The 21,822-nt window shown below is 34.7% G+C and overlaps 3 protein-coding genes across 4 annotated transcripts; 2 read left to right on the forward strand and 1 right to left on the reverse strand.

Annotated features, from left to right (window-relative positions):
* Window positions 1–14,371: 14,371 nt before the first annotated feature.
* LOC111887401 (protein BUNDLE SHEATH DEFECTIVE 2, chloroplastic) lies at window positions 14,372–15,876 on the forward strand. 2 transcript variants are annotated; one of them, XM_023883571.3, is made up of 5 exons: window positions 14,372–14,600; window positions 14,747–14,838; window positions 15,220–15,286; window positions 15,408–15,504; window positions 15,547–15,876. In XM_023883571.3, the coding sequence occupies exons 1-5, from the start codon at window positions 14,543–14,545 to the stop codon at window positions 15,590–15,592; spliced, it is 360 nt and encodes a 119-aa protein (XP_023739339.1). In that variant the 5' UTR covers window positions 14,372–14,542; the 3' UTR covers window positions 15,593–15,876. The 2 variants fall into 2 exon arrangements, with proteins under 2 accessions (XP_023739339.1, XP_023739338.1); XM_023883570.3 differs by having other exon boundaries at window positions 14,378–14,600; window positions 15,587–15,876.
* Window positions 15,877–15,898: 22 nt separating this feature from the next.
* Window positions 15,899–17,261, reverse strand: LOC111887400 (heme oxygenase 1, chloroplastic). Its single transcript, XM_023883569.3, has 4 exons — window positions 16,812–17,261; window positions 16,516–16,739; window positions 16,312–16,419; window positions 15,899–16,096 (listed from the first exon to the last, which is right to left on the reverse strand). Exons 1-4 carry the CDS (start codon window positions 17,056–17,058, stop codon window positions 16,004–16,006), a joined length of 672 nt encoding a protein of 223 aa, XP_023739337.1. The 5' UTR covers window positions 17,059–17,261; the 3' UTR covers window positions 15,899–16,003.
* Window positions 17,262–20,383: 3,122 nt separating this feature from the next.
* Window positions 20,384–20,875, forward strand: LOC111887392 (glycine-rich RNA-binding, abscisic acid-inducible protein-like). The gene has a single exon (XM_023883559.1). The coding sequence runs from the start codon at window positions 20,384–20,386 to the stop codon at window positions 20,873–20,875; it is 492 nt and encodes a 163-aa protein (XP_023739327.1).
* The last annotated feature ends 947 nt before the right edge of the window (window positions 20,876–21,822 follow it).

Consider the following 21,822-nt stretch of genomic DNA (forward strand, 5'->3'; position numbering starts at 1 on the left):
AACCTTAAGGAATTGACGGGGAACATCGTTCCAGATTTTAACGAATCTTTTGTTTCAGTACCAAAATTTCGAAACTCCAAATCATATTCAATTCGCATGTGTGGTCTTGATCAAATATTCGCAACCCACAATGTTTGTTACCCAACAAGATCCAGAACAAACTTTTTTATGAATATGATTTCTGTGTGAGTTTTATTCGCAAATCCTAGTCATGATAAATATTTTCAAAAGCAAACTTGTCACTGACTACACTGGTCAAACAAGTAATTTCATTTACAATTTCTCACCTTATGTTAAGGCTGATATGTAATGAAATTTGAAACCAATCCAAAATATCTTTTAAAAGAAGCCCTTCGATACTTATCTAAAAGTATTCGATTGTAATTCACGGGAAACTACACAAGTTGTTGATCATCTCTCTTGATGATTAACGAAACAACCTTTGTCTGGGGTTTAACTGCCTTCATGTCAAATTGAATTTTTGACATCACAGAATTTCAAAAAAAAATTCTCATCTTATTCTGTTGACACAATGCACACACGAAATCCTTGAGGTTCTGAGTAAAACCAACTCAGGCTGATGATTTCACAAATCTGGCATATGACTTCACTTTACATCCCAAAAGTGAAAGAGCCTTGCCTCCATGCGAAGGGTTTTAACGGTTCAAATTCTATAAAGGGAAACTTGACAGGCTGTGTACTCAAGATGGTTGGTATTCTATCCCGTTTTCAAGGAGATGTGACAGCTACTTTTTGAAGCATGGTTATCTTTTGCAGTCATGATCCGATTTTCAAGGTGCCACATCGGATAACATTAAATGTATCCCGCTTTAATTTCAAATCAATTTGGGTAAACTATAAAAGGGGGATCAATATCATTGTATATGGTTACGCGAACAGAACTCTCCCAAACCTCAAAAGATTCAAACTTGTTCAAACTTCATCTCTTTCAAACCCTAACAATGGCTGCCACTCAATCCAACACTGATGAAGTTCTTTCTCAATCCCTGATGAAAATCCAAAGCACCAATTATCAAGTTGATCCGAATGTCTCTTCTTATCCTGAAGGATTGAAGATGCTCATCGTTGCCCTGAAACGATCACCCCTGTCCACCGCCATGTTTAGTTCCTTCTCTGTTCCGATGACATGGTTATCTTTGGCAGCTTCAACGGCATCATACAACCATACTACTGATGTGATAACCTTCAACTTGATGAACAACAAACGTGTTAAACTTTCCAAGAAGATGTTTTTTGAATTCTTGCAGATTCCGAACAACCCTCCATTTTTCAAACCTGTTAATTCTCAAGTCATCCACATGTTCAATGAATTGGGCCATCAACCCACTCTAGAGAAGATCAGTGACTTCAGAAAGTCAGGGTTACCGTGTATATGGAATTTTCTGTTTGGCATTTTTCTCAGATGCTTAACAGGATGCATAGGTGGTCTAGATAGGGGGCGTATGGAGGTTTATGCCATGTTAATGGGATTATACACTACAAGAAAAAGACCCTTTTTCAACGCGCAAACCACGACACTCGTTGATTTATTTTACGCAAAAGAGAGTGACATTTAAAAAGTGTCATCTCTTCAAAAAAATTTAGAGATATAGGTCACGCATTATTGAGTGCCCTTAAATTAGTGTCTTATGTAAAAAAAAATTAAAAACATGGAGGACACTTTATCTAAAATGTGCGTCCTTTGTGTGTGTCGTTTTATATTTTTTTTAAGAAATGCACGTCTCTCTTCTTAGAGGGAAAATGAAATCCCCAAAAATTTTGAAGTCCTCTCCTTGGTCTCCGCCCCTCACCCACCTCCACTACCTCTAACCCACACCGACTCTTCAAGCATGCACAACGTAAGCCAGGGCTTTTTTTGATCGGAGACTTACTCCCCATTGTTTACTAAGACTCCTCAGGTTTACAAGCCCAAGGTCTGATTGCACTTGGTCCCTATTGTTTAACAAACCCGGAATGTAAGCTGGGGCCTTTAGCCTTTGGTACAACTTTCTTCTCCATAGACATGCAACTAGCCAAGTATGCAAGCAGAAGCAGCCAAGCACACAAACGTTGATTTGTCAGTTGGGGGATCCTTTGATTGAAATGTGTAAGAGGGTTTCAGAACTGCTGACCACAATACACTCTCTCTTCTTCACTTTCTGCTCCACTGTTGACTCTCTTAGCGCATTAAATGCACACTGATTATTAGTTCTGTGTTTCGATTAAGTACATTCACGAGAATCAGGTGATTTGTTTGTATGAAAGTACGACTTGATTTGGGTTTGATTGGGAGAAGAAAAGTATGAAGTCGTTGATTATTGGGTCTTTTACTAATAAGGTTTCCGTCCATTCTCCGCCATTACCAAATTCACCTTCTGTATTCGTATCAGCAGGTATTTCATTTGCGATTTTTACTGGATTCAATGGTTTACCAATCTGTTGACTTTGATGTACACAAATAGATCAGAAAAGGAAGGAGAGGAGCTATGCACTCCAACTGTTTGACTAAATGCCTGAAAGAGCTATCTTACCTAAATCAGACCTTATAAGGTTTCTCTTTCTCTTCGTGATGGTATGCAATTTTTGGGATATTTTTTCACTTTTTGAGTTTAAAAACTCATTTTTTTCTTTTTAAGTTTAATCAAATATACCTGAATTTTTCTATAGGAATACGTGCTCCACTGAGAGATTATGGGATCCCAGGGTCGAATATAAACAAAGTCTTTACAACTATCGGTGCTTGTGCAAGTCTTGTTTTTGCTTTCAACACAGGAATGCTTCCAGAAATACAGGTGAAAAAACCAAAAAATTTATTCTCTTTTGAAACTTTTTCACAAGGAATAAATGCTTGTTGTCTACTTTTCTTTAAAAAATATATTCTTCAAACAATTACTTTGAAATTAAAACTCTCAGCACTCCGATCCTCTTGATATACAAATCTTTGACGTTTTCTACAAGTAAACTACCTTGGGAACCAACTAGGTTTGGGCTCTTTTGTCTTTTTACCAAATAAAGCTTTGAACTTTATGATTTATATCGAATAAATATTCGTATTTTGTGATGTTTATTGAATAAAGCTTTGATCTTGTAGGCAACAGTAAAACAACCGGTTGTTGGGAACATGATGAAGGCTCTTTACTTTCAATTCACAGTAGGAGTTGTCCCATTATATGCGGTTGTTGGGAACATGATGAAGGCAGATCCTTTTCTCTGTACAGGTCTAATACATTCCCCTACAAAAGAAAAATAAATTATTATGCTTTTATTATCATCATCTTCATTACTACTTGACAGGTGAACAATCTTTTCTCTGTACCTAAAGCAAAACTGATAACACCTTCATCTCTTTGCTTGCTTATATATGATTGTCTATGTATATAGTTTATGTATCTAAATGTTTTCTTCATCATAAAGGGATTTACTTATTTTCATAACACAATAGAGGAGAGCAGGTGCATGTGATGTGAATGATGGAAGAATTGATGCCCTCACTTGACACCCCCATCCCATCTCCCTTAGTTCTAGCAGTTATCATCTCTCGATCAGATTCCACCCTGCAAAATGTTCACAAGGATCTTTTTGATCATACTTCTTCACCTGATATGGATTTTGAAAACCCTTTCAATTTTTGTGATGAAACTCGTATCATTTCTAAAACCTATCTGTTATCCATTTCTGATGATGGAAAAATATGGAACTGGCTTCTGACTACTGAAGGCCCAACAGAGAATCAAAAAGATGCATCAGATGTTCCCATTGTTGCAGAAATCAGTAAAGATAAAGATACATCTTTAGATACAAATTATGGAGTGGATTCTTCATTTGGCTCTGTGAAAGATGTAGTTAAACAAATAGATAAGGAGAATATTAGAAAGGGTCGTCGACCATCCTCCAAAAAGAACAAGGATGAGCTGTCACTAAAGGTTTGTTCTTGTTGTTACTCAATGTTGAATTTGGTTATTTATTGTTTTTTACTGATAAGATTCTTCAATCATATCAGTTTGGTTGGGCAGCTGCATCTTCTTTCTTCATCAGTGACTATATTGTCCCTTCTTTAGCTGCTACTTTTTCACGTGAGTTCTGTTATTTGAAAACAAATAATAGATTTTTTTATATTAAGTATTATATTCATTAATTAATAACATGTGAAGGAGGGTTAAACCATCCTGCAGTTGCTATTCCACTAGTTGCCTTGGGAACTCAGAGTGGTTCAGTTGACATTCTTGATGTTTCTGTAAATGTTGTTGCTGCAAGTTTTTGTATCCATGATAGTGTTGTAAGAGGATTAAGGTGGTTGGGTAATACAAGACTAGTCTCATTCTCACACACTCAGGTATGTATTATGTTTATGTAACAAAAAAACTTGTATTAAACTATTAAATAATTAATCACATGTATTGGTCTTCTCAATTTGAAATGAGTAATGACATATAACTATTACTCTGTGTACTTAGGGAAATGAGAAAACTGGTGGCTTTACAAATAGGCTTGTTGTTACCAATCTTCGAACTGGCCTTAATCGAACATTTAGGGTTTTACAAAAACCAGAACGTACTCCCATTAGAGCTTTGAGGGCTTCATCTTCTGGAAGGTTGTTCTTGAAATAGTTTTTTGTTTAATTCTTCAATCCATTTTCAACATGCATTGGTGTTTGTTACTCAATTGTGACATTTAATTTAACCCTATTGGATACATTCTTGATGCATTTTGTAGGTATCTTTTGATATTGTTTCGTGATGCTCCTGTGGAGGTTTGGACAATGACAAAGACTTCAGTCATGGTAAACCAGATTACTTATGTACCTTTTTAATCATTTAAAATTCTTTTTTCAATATTTTCTTTTCAAATAATGTTTTCTTTTTTGCAGCTTAGGTCTTTGGCTCTTCCATTTACAATATTGGAATGGACTCTTCCTAATGTTCCAAGACCAACACAGAGTGCAGCATCTCAGCAATCTGACACATCTGCCCCTCCTGAAACAGACTCTAATGAGTATAGTATAATATTAATAATATTTTCATTAGGGTTATATGCAAGAAATATCAACACACTTTCATTTATTTGTTTTATTGTTTATTATAATTCATAACATCCTACTTCTAATACAGATGGAGGTCAAGAAGAGTTTTCAGAGACTTTTGCATTTGCACTTGTAAATGGTGCACTTGGGGTGTTTGAAGTTCAAGGGCGAAGGATCCGAGACTTCAAGTATTATTCTTTCCAAAAAACCTCATTATCCAATTTATCTTTTTTCATTTAATTTATTATTTATAGCTCATTCTAATTTAGTTTTATTACTTTATTGACCAAAGTGGCATGTTTCTCACTTGTTTCTTCTGATGGACCCGTTAGAGCTATGGCCTATCGTAACCCTTTTATGTTTTATTGTTTTGAGTAAGATTTGTTGTTTGTGCAGGTTATCTCTTTAATGTGTTACCTAATGGAAAATAAAAATGATAGAGGGCTATTCTTGGTGGTTGTACCTTCCTCTGTTCTACCTGGATGGGAGTCAGAAATTTACTTTTGGGCTCCAACCATTAACAAAATTGTCTATTCATTTTTTGCAATAACTGTCTGGAGCATGATTTCATCTTCTTCATTTCAAAGCACAAATTAAAATTTCAATTTCTTTTATCATTAATGCGAACTCATTGTGGAGTTGTTGATGCTGAATGTTGTTTTGTTTTAATTCCAGGTCCATGATTTCATTCCCAATAATTTTCTTCCTAATGTGATAAGATGGGAATCTTGAGATGTTAGATCGACTACTACCCAAGCTAAAATCTACAGATCATCGGGTATAATATTATATTCCCACTGAATTTTTTCGAGTCGAGTAATTTACCTTAATTTTCCCTTTGTAATTATATTTTTGTTTATAAAATTGAAAAACTTGTAATATGTCAGTTATCTTGTAATATCAGTTATCATTTTTTGTTTAAAAGCTTTTATTGGAAGTACAAAATGCAGTTTCTTCTATTTTCAACAATGACTAGGCTGCTTGGTGTGATGGAGGATTATTTATATTTAAACAATACATGTACCTTCACCTAGATGGGCATACAAGTGGTGGTGATCGTGGGTCCTTAATTGACCAGTTTAACAAACCTGGATCTCCATTTTTCATATTCCATCTTAGTTAATCAACATTTTGGTTCTATTCTTTTTTTTTTCATTTATTTTTCCATATAGCCTTTTTTATTTCATAGTATACGTGTTGGAGGCGTTGGAGTCAATCTTCAAGCTGCTTATACAATTATCATTTTTGACACAAACTGGAACCCACAAGATATAATTAAATACATATATACTTTAAAAAAAAAGAATTCTATTTTAATAATAATTTGATTTTTCGCTTATGCTTAATGGTTTTATGTCCATGTGTGTGGTTAGGTTGATTTGCAAGCACAAGCTAGAGCTCACAGAATTGGTCAGAAGAAGAAGGTACTTGTTCTTCGGTTAGAAACAGTATGTTCACCTCACATTCACATCACTACTTAGGAATCTTTTAGGTTAACATGTCTGCTTTTAAAGTACATTTCAACTCATTAAAAATGTGTTGATGTAAGGTTAAATCGGTTGAAGAACAAGTTAGAGGTTCAGCTAAGCACAAACTTGGAGTTGCTAATCAGAGCATTACTGTTGGTTTCTTTAACAGTAACACAAGGTAGTTCATGTTACTTTTTGGTGTGTGCTATTCAAAATGACAATATATATATGCAGTTATACACACACACATGATTACATTGAATCTCCAAGCACCAAGGGTAAAACGGTCCAACTTGGACACCAAAATTGAGTAGGATGGTTGAACACCAAAGAAATCATCTCCACAGGTAAATCCGTCAATTTTGAGTAAAAACTTATTACCTCTGTAACTTGCTATGAAGATCTAGAGATTCATCACCTAATCTACTTATTTGTTGAATAATCAGGTTACTAGAGACTTCATTCTCTAATCAGATTATTTAGCGGGTTGTGTCAAATGGAATTTGTTATTAGCAATATATATGTTTTCATTACTCGCTCAGACTCCAAAACCATAGACATATATGAGTCATGTTATTGTGTTTATCTTTATGAAAAAATAGATACATATTGATGATGTTTTTCTCATATTCCAAAAGGGAGGGAAGTGGATGACAATGATTCTTTCATGTTTAATGATGTATTTACTGCTCCTCTTTATTGTATAAAGGTGAGATCAATTAATTTTTTATACAAATATATAACGTGAGGTTCATATGAAATTGGAATGGAATGACTCATTCCATTCCATTGCTTATTTCATTATTCCATTCCATTCCATGTACAAGTGAATGCTATCCAATTGAAGGAAACTGTGGAAGAAAACGCAAGCACCATAGAGAGAGTATTCCAAGATCGTCAATATCTAAAACTAGGTGTCCCCTAATAGCAATGCAGTATTAGGTTATATAGTTAGGGAAAAGCTTTTAATAACAATGTACAATTAGATCCCCTTAATATCAATGTATTACAATTTTTTGACATGATTTTATTGGATAAAATTGATTGTTTTGGTATATATTTGTTTACATATTTTTGTATTATGCATAAATGAGTATCGTAAAGACGCGTCATAAATGCATATCATAAATGGTTGTTGAAGTTTACGACACGCAAATGCGTGTCATCTTCATTTATGACAGAGGCTTCCTTGATATGCATTGCGTGTCATAAACACGCACGTCGTAAGGTTATGACACGCAAATGCGTGTCGTCTTCCTTTATGATAGGGCCTTCCTTGATACGCATTGCGTGTCATAACTGTGCGTCGTAAATGCGTGTCATAAATGCACGTTGTAAATGCGCGTCGTAAATAGACGACGCGCAAAAGCGTGTCGTCTCTCGTTATGACATGGCCTTCCTTGACACGCATTTGCGCGTCGTCTGAGCGTTTTACGACACGCATTGCGCGTCGTAAAAGGCTGTTTTTCTAGTAGTGGTATTATGACATCAGTGTAGACTATGCAACTCAGTTATGGAAGGAATTTGTTAAGAGTCTGGAAAACACAAATTCAGAAAAAGGAATATCTTGTGCAAGGTATTGGAGCTTGATTCTTGAAAAGGTATATGAAAAGGAGGGAATTTTAGTACCAGAGGATGTGGAGGTTGCAGAATTCTCTCTATATCAATTTCCAAAGGTGGTTGAAGATGATGAGGAAATATTTACCCATGTTGCTCGCATTCCAGATGTGATGCTTAACAAGGTTTCTCCAACTCACAAGGTGTTGGTGCGCTACATGAAGACTTTCGATCCAAATGTGGAGACTGGCATTTTGTTAAGCGTTGCAACCAAACCCTCAAAGAAGAAGAAGGCTATCAAGAATGATGCAACTGCTCAATCTTCCAAACAGGGTCAAGATGAGGAGATTCAGATAGTGGAAACCTCACCAAAATCAAAGAAGGATATAATACCCTCAAAATCGGGGGTATTGAAAAAGATTCGCAAGACTGAGGTGAGTAGTAAAGGGGTTACCGTTTGCAATATTACAGCTCCTGTCTCTCCAGGATCTAAGAGGCAACGTGCTCAAGATGTTGCGAAACAAATGCAACAAACATTGTTGAAAAAACGAAAGCTTATTATTCGCAATGAGTCCTCAGATGAAGAAGTGGTTCTTGACACACCACTAATCTCTACACCTGTAACTATTTCTGATCCACCTGTATCAAATTTTCAAGTTTCGCAAGTTTCCTCACAACCACTCGAAATAGTCACTACCAAATCAGTTTCAGAGGAGGTACCTATTTCAGATACGGTTGTCAACGTATCTGATATGGGGGCACCTATCACGAGTGTTGAAACCACTTTACCAATCACCTTACCCATTTCTTTACCACTTGTATCATTTCCATCTACAACACTATCCACAACCTCATCCATTTTTGATCATCCACTTCAAAACCCATTTACAACCCTTTTTCCCTCACAACCAAAAACTCCTCAACCTTCGCAACCTTTATCTGATAATGAAACTGACGGAGGAGCCTTTGGAGGAGTACTTGAAGACATTCACTTTGATTCAGAGGAGGAGGATATACCTGATCATATGCTTATGATAGGAAAGCAATTTAAAATCCTGAATCATAAATTGAATGCCATTATTCAGTCGCAAGCTGATTCTGGCAGGATGTCTTCTATCTCAGCAATGGAGGTTGATATTATGCTTAAGGGTGCTGAGAAGCGAATAATGGAGAAGGTTGATCAGTCTAATAAAAATAATGAGCTTCGCATTCAAGCTCAAGGGAGGAATTTTTCTTCGGTGGTCCAGGACTTAAAAGCTGTTGCAAAAGAACGCCATGTTCTCTTTGTACATGATTTGAAGAAAGTTTGGGAGGATGTCAACTTTAAGCTTGAAGAGTTGAAAACCAAACTTACGAAGGAGATCAGGGATATTACTTCTCAACATGTCGAAGTTCAAAAGAATATTGATGTGGTTGCTACAGAAGTGCACAAGGTTGTTGCTGCCCCTATCCTTGAAGCTAATCATAAAGAAACCCAGGAGAAGTTTGATCAGTTGATCAAGTTGGTGACTGAGCTGAAAACCGTGGTTTCGCAATCTTCATCTCATCAAATTCTCACTCCTGAGTTCTTGTCTCTAAAGGTTAATACTTTGGAACAAGCAATTCAGAAAGCTCTTGCACCAATGGCAAATTTTACCTCTTTACTACCGAAGAGTGCCCCACTTGCTTTCACAGGGGTGCAAGGGGGAGAGAAAAATCTAAGTAAAGAGGAGGATGCGAAGACAGTGGGAAAAGTTATATCTACCCAGCTTAAATATACTCTTCCAATACTTACAATGCCAATTTCCTCAACTACAATAACCACAAGACCGATTGCCAAAGGAATTTCGATTGGGGCAAAAGAAGGAAGTTCGAGTTCAAAACCTCAAATAGATGTTGTGGGAAAAGGAAAAGGAATATTGTACGAAAAAATGAAGGAGGAGAAGAAAGCTGAGGCTGAGGCTGAGGCAGAGTTATAAAGGATGAGGCAAGTGCAAAGCATTATGAGGCAAAGAGCAAGTGATCCTCCCACGATGAACAAAGGTGATCCTGCGAAGCTGTACTCTTATGAAACCATAGAGTCAAAAGTTGTGGGGAGGGAAATGTATGAATTCGAGAAGAAGCCAAAAAGAAGTTATGATATTGCGAATTCAGACAATTGTCAGCTAGATTTTCCGATCAACGAAATGCTCTTCATTACTGCTCAATACAAGATTAGCGAGAAGTTTGATAATCCTGATGATTACATACACATGAAAATCAGATTTCATGCTGTATTGGGGAAGAATCCGGATGAAGTTTGGTCTTTAATGAAGATCAAAAAGGTGTTAACAGTCAAGAAAGATACGATGTTTGAAGACATGCTTCAAAATTTCCGTTACTTTGTTATTCGAGCTGACAACAAGCAGTATGATTTCACTATAGCTGACTTTTCTCTGATGAACTGCAACGATTTGATTCAAGTGGCTCTCATTTTGAAGCATATGGAAGAGAATACACTCAAAGGATCTGAGACTGAAGTGTTCAAGATAGGCTTCGCTCATGTCAAGACATATATCGACAATTACTTCGATTGCTTAGCTCTAACTGATGAAGAAGTGGCGACTACGTTGGGAAGAGAAGTGAACGTTCCTTGGGAAGAAACCTTATCTCAATCAGCATTATCAAAATATGTTGTTGGAGAAATATGCCTGAAACCTTTCGGCATTGTGTTTTCAGGAAGAGATACGAAGGGGAAGCCCAAGAAATTCTTGTTTAAAGTCTCAGAGGTGGAAAGATATACTTCTTCGCAATATACGCACTTTATTGTTCGTATGAACAATTGCAAGAAGAATAATGAAGGAGAGAAGAAGGATCTCAAGAAGGTGATTTCCTAGTATGGAGAAGTGCGAAAGACAATTCACTCTGCTGTTCAAAAGCTTATGGATTGAATAGCTTCGACTGTTTACAAAGGGGGAGATTGTAGAAGCACAATTGTAAAAGTCGAATAGTGTGTTTGTTTTGTTTCACATCTTTATGTTATTTTACTAAGTCAATTTTGTGCGAAGTGTATTGTTTAGACTTAATATATTTTTTGTACACTCAGGTTCCCTATAAATAGGGACTGAGGATAGAAGTAGAGGATAACTATCTGAAACGCAAATATCCTTTCTGCTTATTCTGTAATCAGTCTTCATCAATATAACATCTGATTAATATTTACTCTTCGTGTTCTTACTTTTCAATCACTCAAATCATATTTGCTTTCGTAAATCTCGATAACAATTCTCTTCAGATTGTTCCTCCAAAGATAGCAAATATTTCTCTTATCTCTCTTTCACTTTTCTCTCAAGTCAAAACCTCCACAACATTCTTCGTGTTCATTTATTGTCTTTACATTTATCATACTCATAGTTTCTTCATTTAATACTTGTGTACTTTGTTGAATCTTTACTTCAAGTCTTGACTGATATTACCGGACTTGAATAGAACTTCAATTAAGAGCATGCATTAATCTTTAGATTAACTCAAGGTTTAAGTTTTCAAACCTTGTCCTTGCACATTGTTTCTAATACTCACAATTGGTATCAGAGCTTGAGTGGTTGTCCTTTGAATCAATAATAACAAATTATAGTTGATTCGAAATTACCATGGTATTTCGATCATTTCTGTGTTAAGGATAAAAGTTCTTCTATATACCGCTTCTGCTATTATATCTTAGATTCAATGGATGCTCCTAATTCTTAACAAATGTATTCAATGCAAATAGTAAATAGAGTGGGTTGCCCTTCTCGTGCCCCATTGCTAGTTATTGAAGAGTATGATCATTGGAAAGTTAGAATGGAAATGTTCTTACTTGGTAAAGGAAAAGGTGAAGCTATATGGTGATCCGGTAAAGAAGGTCCACATGTTTATGTGAGACAAACTGTGAGAGATGTTGATGCAACTCTCATGGGACAGGATGAACAGCGTTAAACACCTCAATGCTGATGACATCAAGAAATTGCATGCAAATCAAGTTGCATTTTCCGAACTGGTGTTCGGTGTTCCACCTTCTCTCTTTGAGTACATTAAGTTGTGCAAATCTGCTAAAAAGATTTAGGACACTCTCTACGACCTGTTAGAGGGATCAGAAAACATGATGTATAAGCATTTGACTTTCGTCGTCAACGAGTTCGATAGTATCACCACAACCCCTGGTGAATCAGTTGCCTCAGCCTCTAATAGATACCAAATTGTCGTCAACAACATGACAACTCATGTAATTGTCCGAACTCCTCTAGAGTACAATCTCAAGTCCATCAAGAGCCTTAGTAAATGATGGGGAAACGTGAAATCGTGTCTTTAGAGTAATGGATAACTGAAGAAGCTGAAGCTTTACCAACTGTTTGACGAGCTCCAATGTCATGAATCAAATGTTGCACAAACTTTGAGAGAACTCTCAGGAGGTCCTCTTGCTCTTGTCAGTTCTTATGATCCTCAAGTTTCGAGCCTCTTTGCTTCGGACCCTTTCAAAGTTGTTATCCCATCTATCCGACCTGTTCAACCCTCTCCACCAACTTTACGTACTCTTGCTAGTTCAAACTATCAGTTTGATGGAGACCTCGACCCTGAAGCAATTGACCCCGAACTACGTTTTCAACAAGAATTTGCCTTGCTCTCCATGAAATATAAGCATCCCTTCAATCTCACTCACAAACCATACCACAACCGTTTCCAAGCTCCTCATCAAAGTATTCCCCAACTCTATCCTAAACCTTCTGAAAATCCTCCCGCGTACAAGCCAAACATTCTGACACAAACTCACCCCTCGGAATCTCATGAGACTCCGAAGTCAGACAAACCAAAAATTGTTTGTTACAAGTGTGGTCATGCAAACCACTTTGCCAAAGATTGCTTGACCGAAGCATCACAAAAATCAAAGATTAAGGACACTGCATACTATGCACGTCGAGCCCAAGAGATGGCTGCTAATGAGAAAACATTCGTTATTACTATGTCAAGAGATGTGGAAGGATATTGGTCATCTGGAGATGAAGATGATACAAGTACTGGTAGAAACATGTGTCTTATAGTTAGACAAACCATCGAATGTGATGAAGGCTACTGGTCATCTAGATCGGAGGAAGATGATGATGATGCTGAACCAAACTACTGCTGCATGGCAACCAATGACCCACCCGGTAGAAACATCATTCAACAAGTAAAATCTATGATTTCTAATAATAATTTTGATTTATCCTTTTATGAACCATATCTAAACCATATCTAATTAGATATGAACATCATTTACAAAGCCTATGAGTGTTCCATAAAAGCTAGTGAGAAGATGGAGAGTGAATTAAACTGTCTTATATTACGTTTCGAGGATAAGAAGTTTAAAATAGTCTTTAGAACATGAACTTTGTAATGTCAAAAGATGAATATATCATTCTTAAAGACAAATGTGAAATCACTTATTCTGAAAGAAATGTTTTTGATTTCTGATAACAAACGTCTCAATACCAAAATAGATGTTTTACATAATTCCATAGACATTCTTGAAGCAAATGAAAGAATAACAATTTTCGTCATCCTTGGTCTAAAGCACCTGGTCTCGGAAGCACCTTAGCACCTTAAAAAAACAATAACCTTTCTGACCCATGAGAAGCATGAGCCTCATCACTAGTTGAACTCTTGCAAATATATATATATATATATATATATATATATATATATATATATATATATATATATATATATATATATATACCGAACTAGGTGTGAGACCCATGTATTACATGAATTTATTTAAAAAAATTAAATATGAAATTTTAACAATTTGAAAAGTTCGAATTTATAAGAAGAATGAGAAATTTTTTTGAATTATTAAAATTAAGGAAACTTTAATGTATTGAATACATTACATATATAAACCCTTTCTAATAAATACCTTACACATATATTATCTTACATATTAAATATGAAATTTTAATTTAATAAAATGAAAAATACAATAAAATGACAAATGAAAAACAAAAAATTTAAAAAATCTAAAAAATGCCATGTGTCCAAATAAATGAAAAGATAACATATGGCAAAAAAACTCTTCATTTATTATAATAGATCTTATGCTTAAAACCGTGCCAAACTCAAGCAACCGAATGAAATCAAACTGCATAAAACAACCAAATAACCGCATCGTATTAACCGTAGTATTCAATTTCTAAAATTTAGTAATTATATTTGCACCGAAAGGACGGGTGGATGTTGGATTAAGTTTCCCCGGGTAGGGTTTTATGCGTGAAATGGCATGAGCAACCTCCATCATTTTGGCTCCACAAGACAAATTAAAGACTTTTTAAGGGACAATTTCGGTAAACAACTAAAATATCCTCTTAAAGGGGAGCAGCTTATCTTGTAGGAGAAAGAATGGTCTCTAAAACCCACGTATTTACAACCACAGTGGTTTCAGTTGCAGGCCAAAGTATATGAATCTTTCTTCACACCCATCAAAATCTTGAAAATTCTACGTAATTAAACCCAAAATCTCTTAAAAATGACTAATTCTTTGTGTTTTACTCCTCTTTCTTCCTTCAAGACACGAAACAAACCAGGTATTCTTCGCTTTCTCCTTCTTTTCTAAATTCTAACACGTGTGTGTGTGTGTTTCAGTGTATTTTGTGTGTGTAATTCGTTCAAACATCTATTCAAATATGGCGTGTGAGCACTAATGAATAATGATATTGATAAATTTTTTTAGGAATAATTGGTGGGAACCCTAATTCTCGAAAGGTGATTTGGGTGACTAATCAAAATCTGAAATTTAAAAGATTTCATAGTTTGGAAGCTAAGGTGAGGCTTCTTTTGAATCAGAGCATTTTATGCACAATTTTTAACATTCTTATTCTTCTTTTTGTACCATAATCATGCTCCTATTCCTTTTCATATTCCCTTTTCAAACAAATCATTCGATGTCGTCACCCATTTACCCCTGCTAATTTAATTTAATTCAGGAAATAACAATGGGGAAATGTTAAAACTATCCAAAAATTCAATACTTTAACAAGAATCTGGTACCATAAATTGTTACATCATTCTCTTGATTGATTTATAATGTGGTCTTTGTATAGTTTTATAAATTATAATCAACAAAAAAAAAGATATTCCCTTTTCGTTTTATCATAAAAGTTTGAAACTTTATCTTAATCTTTAGATTTTCTGTTGATTTTGCAGGCTACCGATGACGCAAAAAACACCACCAAGGTGAATAGCATAGTTTGTGGTGATTGCGATGGAAATGGTAAGTTTTTCACAAATTGTTCCTTTTTCCATTTTAGGAAATGGTAAAGTTTTTATTTTACTTTTTTTTGGGTTAGTTTTTTTTTTTTTTCATAATTTAAACCCTCAATTTACAAATTTAGGTGCTATACAATGTACACAATGTGAAGGAAAAGGAGTCAACACTAAAGATCACTTCAATGGACAATTCAAAGCTGGTGGTTTGTGTTGGCTTTGCAGGTATTTGGTTATATTCTTATAGACCATATGATTTGTTTCAAGAAAATTGTTTTTTTTTTTTTTCAAAATTACATTTATACAGGGGTAAAAAGGAGATTCTTTGTGGTGGTTGTAATGGAGCCGGTTTTAGGGGTGGGTTCATGAGCTCCTTTGATGAATAAACAAACTATCCCTTTATTACGTTATAGAAATAGAAATTCAAGAAACTTTTTTTTGTTGTTTTAATGATCTTAAATCATGTATATCATAATTTTGTTCGATATGATTGGCCATTCGTTTCTTGAAATTGACACATTCAATTCAAGAAACACTTTTTTTGTTGTTGTTTTATTATAGATTTACAAATTGAAGGCGTACATTTTTTTTTGGTTATTTGAGTTATTAGAAGCGTTGATACAAGAAAAAAGATTATATACAAAGAAACATTTGGAAAGTACACTTTTTACAAGAGAATCAAAGATCAATAAAAAGCAACAAATTTTCAAAGCTTCTTTCATGATCATGCCAAGATCAAATGCAGAATATCGCCATTGAATTCGAATGATTTCTCGGTTTCTTCAAGACAATGATTCTTCTCCTCTCTTGTCCAATTCTGATGAAACCATAAGAAAATGCATTAGATCATATTAAGAACACCCTTTTGACTTTAAAGGTCAAACTAGGTAAATTTCTCATCCATTGTTTCCAAATTGAAACACTCAACATAAATTTCATTACATCCTTCAAAATTCAATTAAAAAAACGTGTATGATTTGTATAAAACTCGAAGTTAGAAAAAATTATTGAGTTTGATTTTGGAAAAATTACCTCTGCAACTCTATTCAATTTCTCCCTAACATTCTGCAATAATTGGGGAAGATCACCATCCCATTTATAGAACTCTAGTTCTTTCCCATTCAGGATCTTTGCAGCAACCTAACATTAAATTTCGAAAAGAAAGAAGAATAAATATGGGTTTAAATTCTTGGATTTTAATTTTTAAACCTGAATAAAAGTCATCCATGATCAAACCTTTCTTCCGATCATCCGACCACCGGCAGTGTGTGCGAAGTAGGTGTTATAAAAATGGCAGATGAACGCTTGTGGATCTTTCTTTGATAATTCTTCGATATAAATCGAGTAATTGATCCCAGGTGATAAAGGTTCAGGAACAATATGACCTTGTTCTTTAAACCATTCCAAATCGATCGCCAAATTTCCCGCCCTTTCGAGTCCAGTGTTCCTAAATTCAGCATCTGAATCGGAAAAAAAGCATCAAGGATCGGTAATTAATAATGAAGATAAACTTATTCGATTGAAAAACTCACATTCAGGAAAATCGGATTTATCAAGAATCTTGTCAAGAGTATCGTAAACCAGTTTACTATCCACCAAGAACTTCAAATACCCATCAATGGTGGGCTCCCATTTACGCCATGGTTTTCCTTGCGTTTCTTTTTCTCCATCTTTCGCTTGATCTTTAGTATGCAATTTCATCGCTACAGACCTCATTTCATCCACAAACTCGCCGGTGAACCTCTTCGAAGTCCTCTCCTCCGCCGCCGTCACCACCATTTTCTTGGACTTAGAAACGATCTTTTGGTTGGAATTTGAGATGGGTGTTCTGGAAATCGAAGTTTAAACGTATGATACAAATTGGGATTTCTGTGAAAGGAATTGCGGTTAAGAAATGAAAGATGATTGAGTGTAAAATTGGATAATTCCTAAATGTCGACACAACTAGAGTCTATATAAAATTTTAAAAAAATGAAAAGGTGGTTGATTTGTGAATCATTGCTTTTATAAAAGGTGATCTTGAAGATAAAAGAGAAGACTTTAAGAATAAAATAATGAAATCTTGAATCATTGTTTGGATATGGCGTTATCATCAATTGGGTATATTATTACAATTTTTAAATTATGTGAAACGAACAAAGAAAGACGGGGTCTTCAAAAAATTTATGAATAAAGAATGTGTATGGACGGGGTTTTTGCTTACCTGCATTTATTTATTTACTTTTTAATTTTATATGTATCTTTCAAATTGTTTTGTGTTTTTTTTTTTTTTTTTTTTTTGTAAACGAAATAGTATTATGTATCATATGATTTGATAATTTATACGAACAAAGAGTTACGTATAATATCATTTATTTTTAAATTGAGAGCATTGTTATGCCACTTAAGAATTACAATGTATTGTATTTGGTAATATCATTTATGAAAACACCAACATGGATACCACGTGACAGAGTTGTGCATGGTCTTAAAAAACAATGTTTGGAAGTGCTTCAAATAAACTTCTCTAACATTATGCAATAGTTGGTGTTATATTTGTATTTGTAAATCCATATGTTTAGGTCATTTACACATTATTCTCTTGTATTTTATATATTATATTATATTATATTATATTATATTATATTGTGTGTACATAATACAATTGAGTTTTATGGGAATAATAAGAGGATTCCATGGTATCAAAGCCTTTACGTATGATCGTTTAAAACCCTAATTGACTCCTGCCTTCTCATCATTCCTTCCCTCTCTTCTATGTCTGGTTTGTTTTTTCCATTAGCTTGCATACCCAATATGTGTTTCTTACCCTCATCATGTCATGAGTCCTCACTGATAAACCATCTTCCACAATTAACATAAAACATGCAGTTATGTTTGTCCTAGATCTATGAACTACGGTTGATATGTGGCGAGAACTTTTTGAAATTCACTACATTGGATATGGAGTCAATCACCATCTTAATCCGCCTATCAAAGCACCTTGGTCAGACAAAGAGAAAGACAAGGGTACTGCCAAATCTAAATATATCATGTGGATATCAACACATAAGTTTCCAACTATTTCTAATTTTAGTATTATAAGTCTATTATCTAACGATGCTAATAACAAAAGAAAAATTAGAAAATTATATTTTGATAAAAAAAAAAAGATCTAATTATGCCCACTACGCTAAATGGCATTTCTTTTTCTATCATGCAATTTATATGATTTTTCTTCCACTTTTTTATGTTACATGTAGATGTTAAGTTTGCCACATAATCAATGCACATTTGTATTAACTATTGTTATTATTACAAGCCTAATGGTCATAATGGTCGTAATGATCATCATTGTTTTGAATCTATTTTCGTTTTTAATTTAATAAATTTGTTATGTATCATTTTTGATGATATCATTATGCTTATTTTATTTTTTTCTTAATATATATGTTAAGTTACAAATATTTATACGTATAGTATAACTTACATTGTCTATATTTTTCTTAGTGTTTTCTAATTTCAGAAGAGTCAAACACTCTTATCAAACAAGTGTACATATGTTGTACATAACAATATAAATGTCAACCCAAATATATCATGTGGATATAAACATATACATTTACAATCTACTTCCGAATCTACTCTGAAAAGTCCACAATAACCCCGTCTTTTTATAATTTTTGATTCAAAGAAGTATTTGAAAATTTTGATTCATAACAACTATTTACGAAATGTCAATAATTTTTTATTAGTATAGATTCTGTTACATAGTTATTCATCTTTTCGTTTGTATTTATTTCAAAAGTTTACTTTAAAAAATATTTAATCTTCACACATTAATTCTCAACATCTTTGTTTAAAATATGTCATTAGTTTTTATTAGTATGGATTGAATTACTTAGTTATTCATTATATAGTTTGTATTTATTTAAAAGTATTTTATTTAAAAAAAATGTTTAATGTTTACACTTTGATATTAAACTTTTATTTTTAATAAACTCGTGTAGTACACGGGTCTCACACCTAGTTTATGAATAAAGAATGTGTTTGGCCGAGGTTTTTGCTTACCTGTATTTTTTTCTTTTAATTTTATATGTATCTTTCAAATTGCTTTGTGTATCTTTTGCGTAAATGGAATTGTATTATGTATCACATAATTTGATAATTTATGCGAACAAAGACATACACATAATATCATTTTTTTATTAAAATTCAGAGCATTGTCTTACATGATCATACATTATACCAATTAAGAATTACAATGTATTGTATTTGGTAATATCATTTATGAAAACACCAACAAGGATACCACGTAATAGAGTTGTACATTGTCCTAAAAAACCATGTTTGGAAGTGATTTGAATAAACTTCTCTAACATTATGCAATAGTTGGTGTTATATTTGTATTTGTATTGGTTTCTATATGTAGATCCATATGTTTAGGCCCTTTACATATTATTCTCTTGTATTTTATATATTGTGGGTACGTAATACAATTGAGTTTTATAGGAATAATAAGACGAATTCATGGTGTTAGAGCCTTTACGATCGTTCTAAACCGTAATTGACTCTTGCCTTCTCGTCGTTCATTCCTTCTCTTTTATGTCTGGTTATTTCTTCCATTAGCTTGCATACCGAATCTGTGTTTATGTACCCTCATCATGCCAACAGTCCTCACTGATAAACCATCTTCCATAATTAACATAAAACATGTAGTTCTGTTTGTCCTAGATCTGGATTAGATGAACTACGGTCGATATATTGCGAGAACTTTTTGAAATCCACTGCATTGGATACTGAGTTGGTCACCATCTCAATCTGCCTATTAAAGCACCTCATTCAAACAAAGAGAAAGACAAGGGTACCGTCGAATCTGAAGCTGCCAAAGCGTCTTGGTTACGAACGGATAAAATAGTAAGATCATGGATGTATGATACTCTTTCCACTTCTCTTCTCAACATGATCTTCAAAAAAAACATTTGCCTTTAAGTTTTGGGACAATCTTGAGGAGGTTTTTCGTGAAAATAAAGCCTTCAAAATCATTCAGCTTGATCGAGAACTTTGCAACATTAGTCTTGGTAATTTTTATAACAAAATCAAAACCCTTGTAGATCGCTTAGAGCACATGGATGCCAAAGTCCCTGAAGCAAATTTAGTTGCTTATATAAACAATGGTCTTTCTAAAAAATTCTTGTATATCGCTATCAACATCCGCCATTGGGATCCACTTGTTTCGTTCTGGGATGCACGATCAATATTAATCTGTGAGGAGCAACAAATGATTCATGATGAACAACATGGCACATCCATCACCCACACGAATCGCTCCTCTTCACCGAATGCTATCACGGTTCAATCCTCCATTCAATCCTTAAATAATAATAACAACGGTGGAGGGAGACTGGCTTACCGTGGAGGACGTGGCGGTCGTAACAATTGTGGTGGTTGGGGTGGTGGTCGTTATGGTGGCCGATTTCATAACACCAATAATGGTTCTAATTCTTCTGGTGGCACCTTCCTTGGCAATCAACAACGTGGAACAGGAGGTGCTTGGGCGTACGGATGGTTTCAAGTCCATTGGCCCACAAATGGTTCGATTCAACAAGGTATTATGTGAAGTACTAATATATCTTCCAACCCATTTGGCATTGGGCCCAGACCTAAGCTCTCTTATCAGCATCCGGCCCAACTGCAACATCAATTTTTTTTCATCTCAACAACCCAACATATCCACTCAGCAACCTCAAACATACCGGGTCCACCAGCCGAATAACGAACCCACAACGCTTCCTCAGATGTTCAACACCATGTCCTTAAATGATCAGCAGTTAGGCTGATTGGTACATAGACACCAATGCCACATCCCGCCTTCACTCCAATGTAGGTATACTCAAGTATGTTCTTGATAAAAGTAGTAATTTTTCTTCTTCTGTGTTAGTTGGTGATGGATCTTTAATACCCGTAACTAAAATGGGACACATCACTCTTCCGCTCAATAATCCTTATTGAACTTTTACTATTAAAAATGTTTTGATTACTCTATCCATTATCAAAAATCCGATCTCTGTTCTTCGTTTTGTTCGTGAAAATAATTGTTCTATTGAATTTGATACATTTGGATTTTTTTGTGAAGGATTTTCGCACCAAACATGTAACACCCAAAAACCAAAAGGCCAATTAAGGAAAGGAAATCTTCAATCAAGTAGGCAACTCGTCGAGTTCAAGGGTAAGAAATCGACGAGTAGGAATGTTGTCAAGCGTGTTTTTGGAAGACCAACTCGACGAGTTGGAGGGGACCAACTCGACGAGTTGGACGGGGTTTGGGATACCCTAGATCCGGTATTTTGCACCTTATTTAAACACTTTATGACTTAGAGGTTGGCCTCATTTCCAGCCTCCATTGCCCAAACCCTAGATTCAAAAACCCTAATGCATTTGTGAGCATGTGAGCCATTTTCGAGTGAAACATGGTGTGTTTGAAGCTTGTTAAGGAAGGAGAAGCTTGGGGATCCAAGGAGAAGATAGTAGATCCAGAAACTTCATTTCATTCTCATCATTTTTTGG

The sequence above is a fragment of the Lactuca sativa genome, chromosome 8 (assembly GCF_002870075.4).
Source record: "Lactuca sativa cultivar Salinas chromosome 8, Lsat_Salinas_v11, whole genome shotgun sequence".
In the NCBI taxonomy this organism is placed as follows: Eukaryota; Viridiplantae; Streptophyta; class Magnoliopsida; order Asterales; family Asteraceae; genus Lactuca; species Lactuca sativa.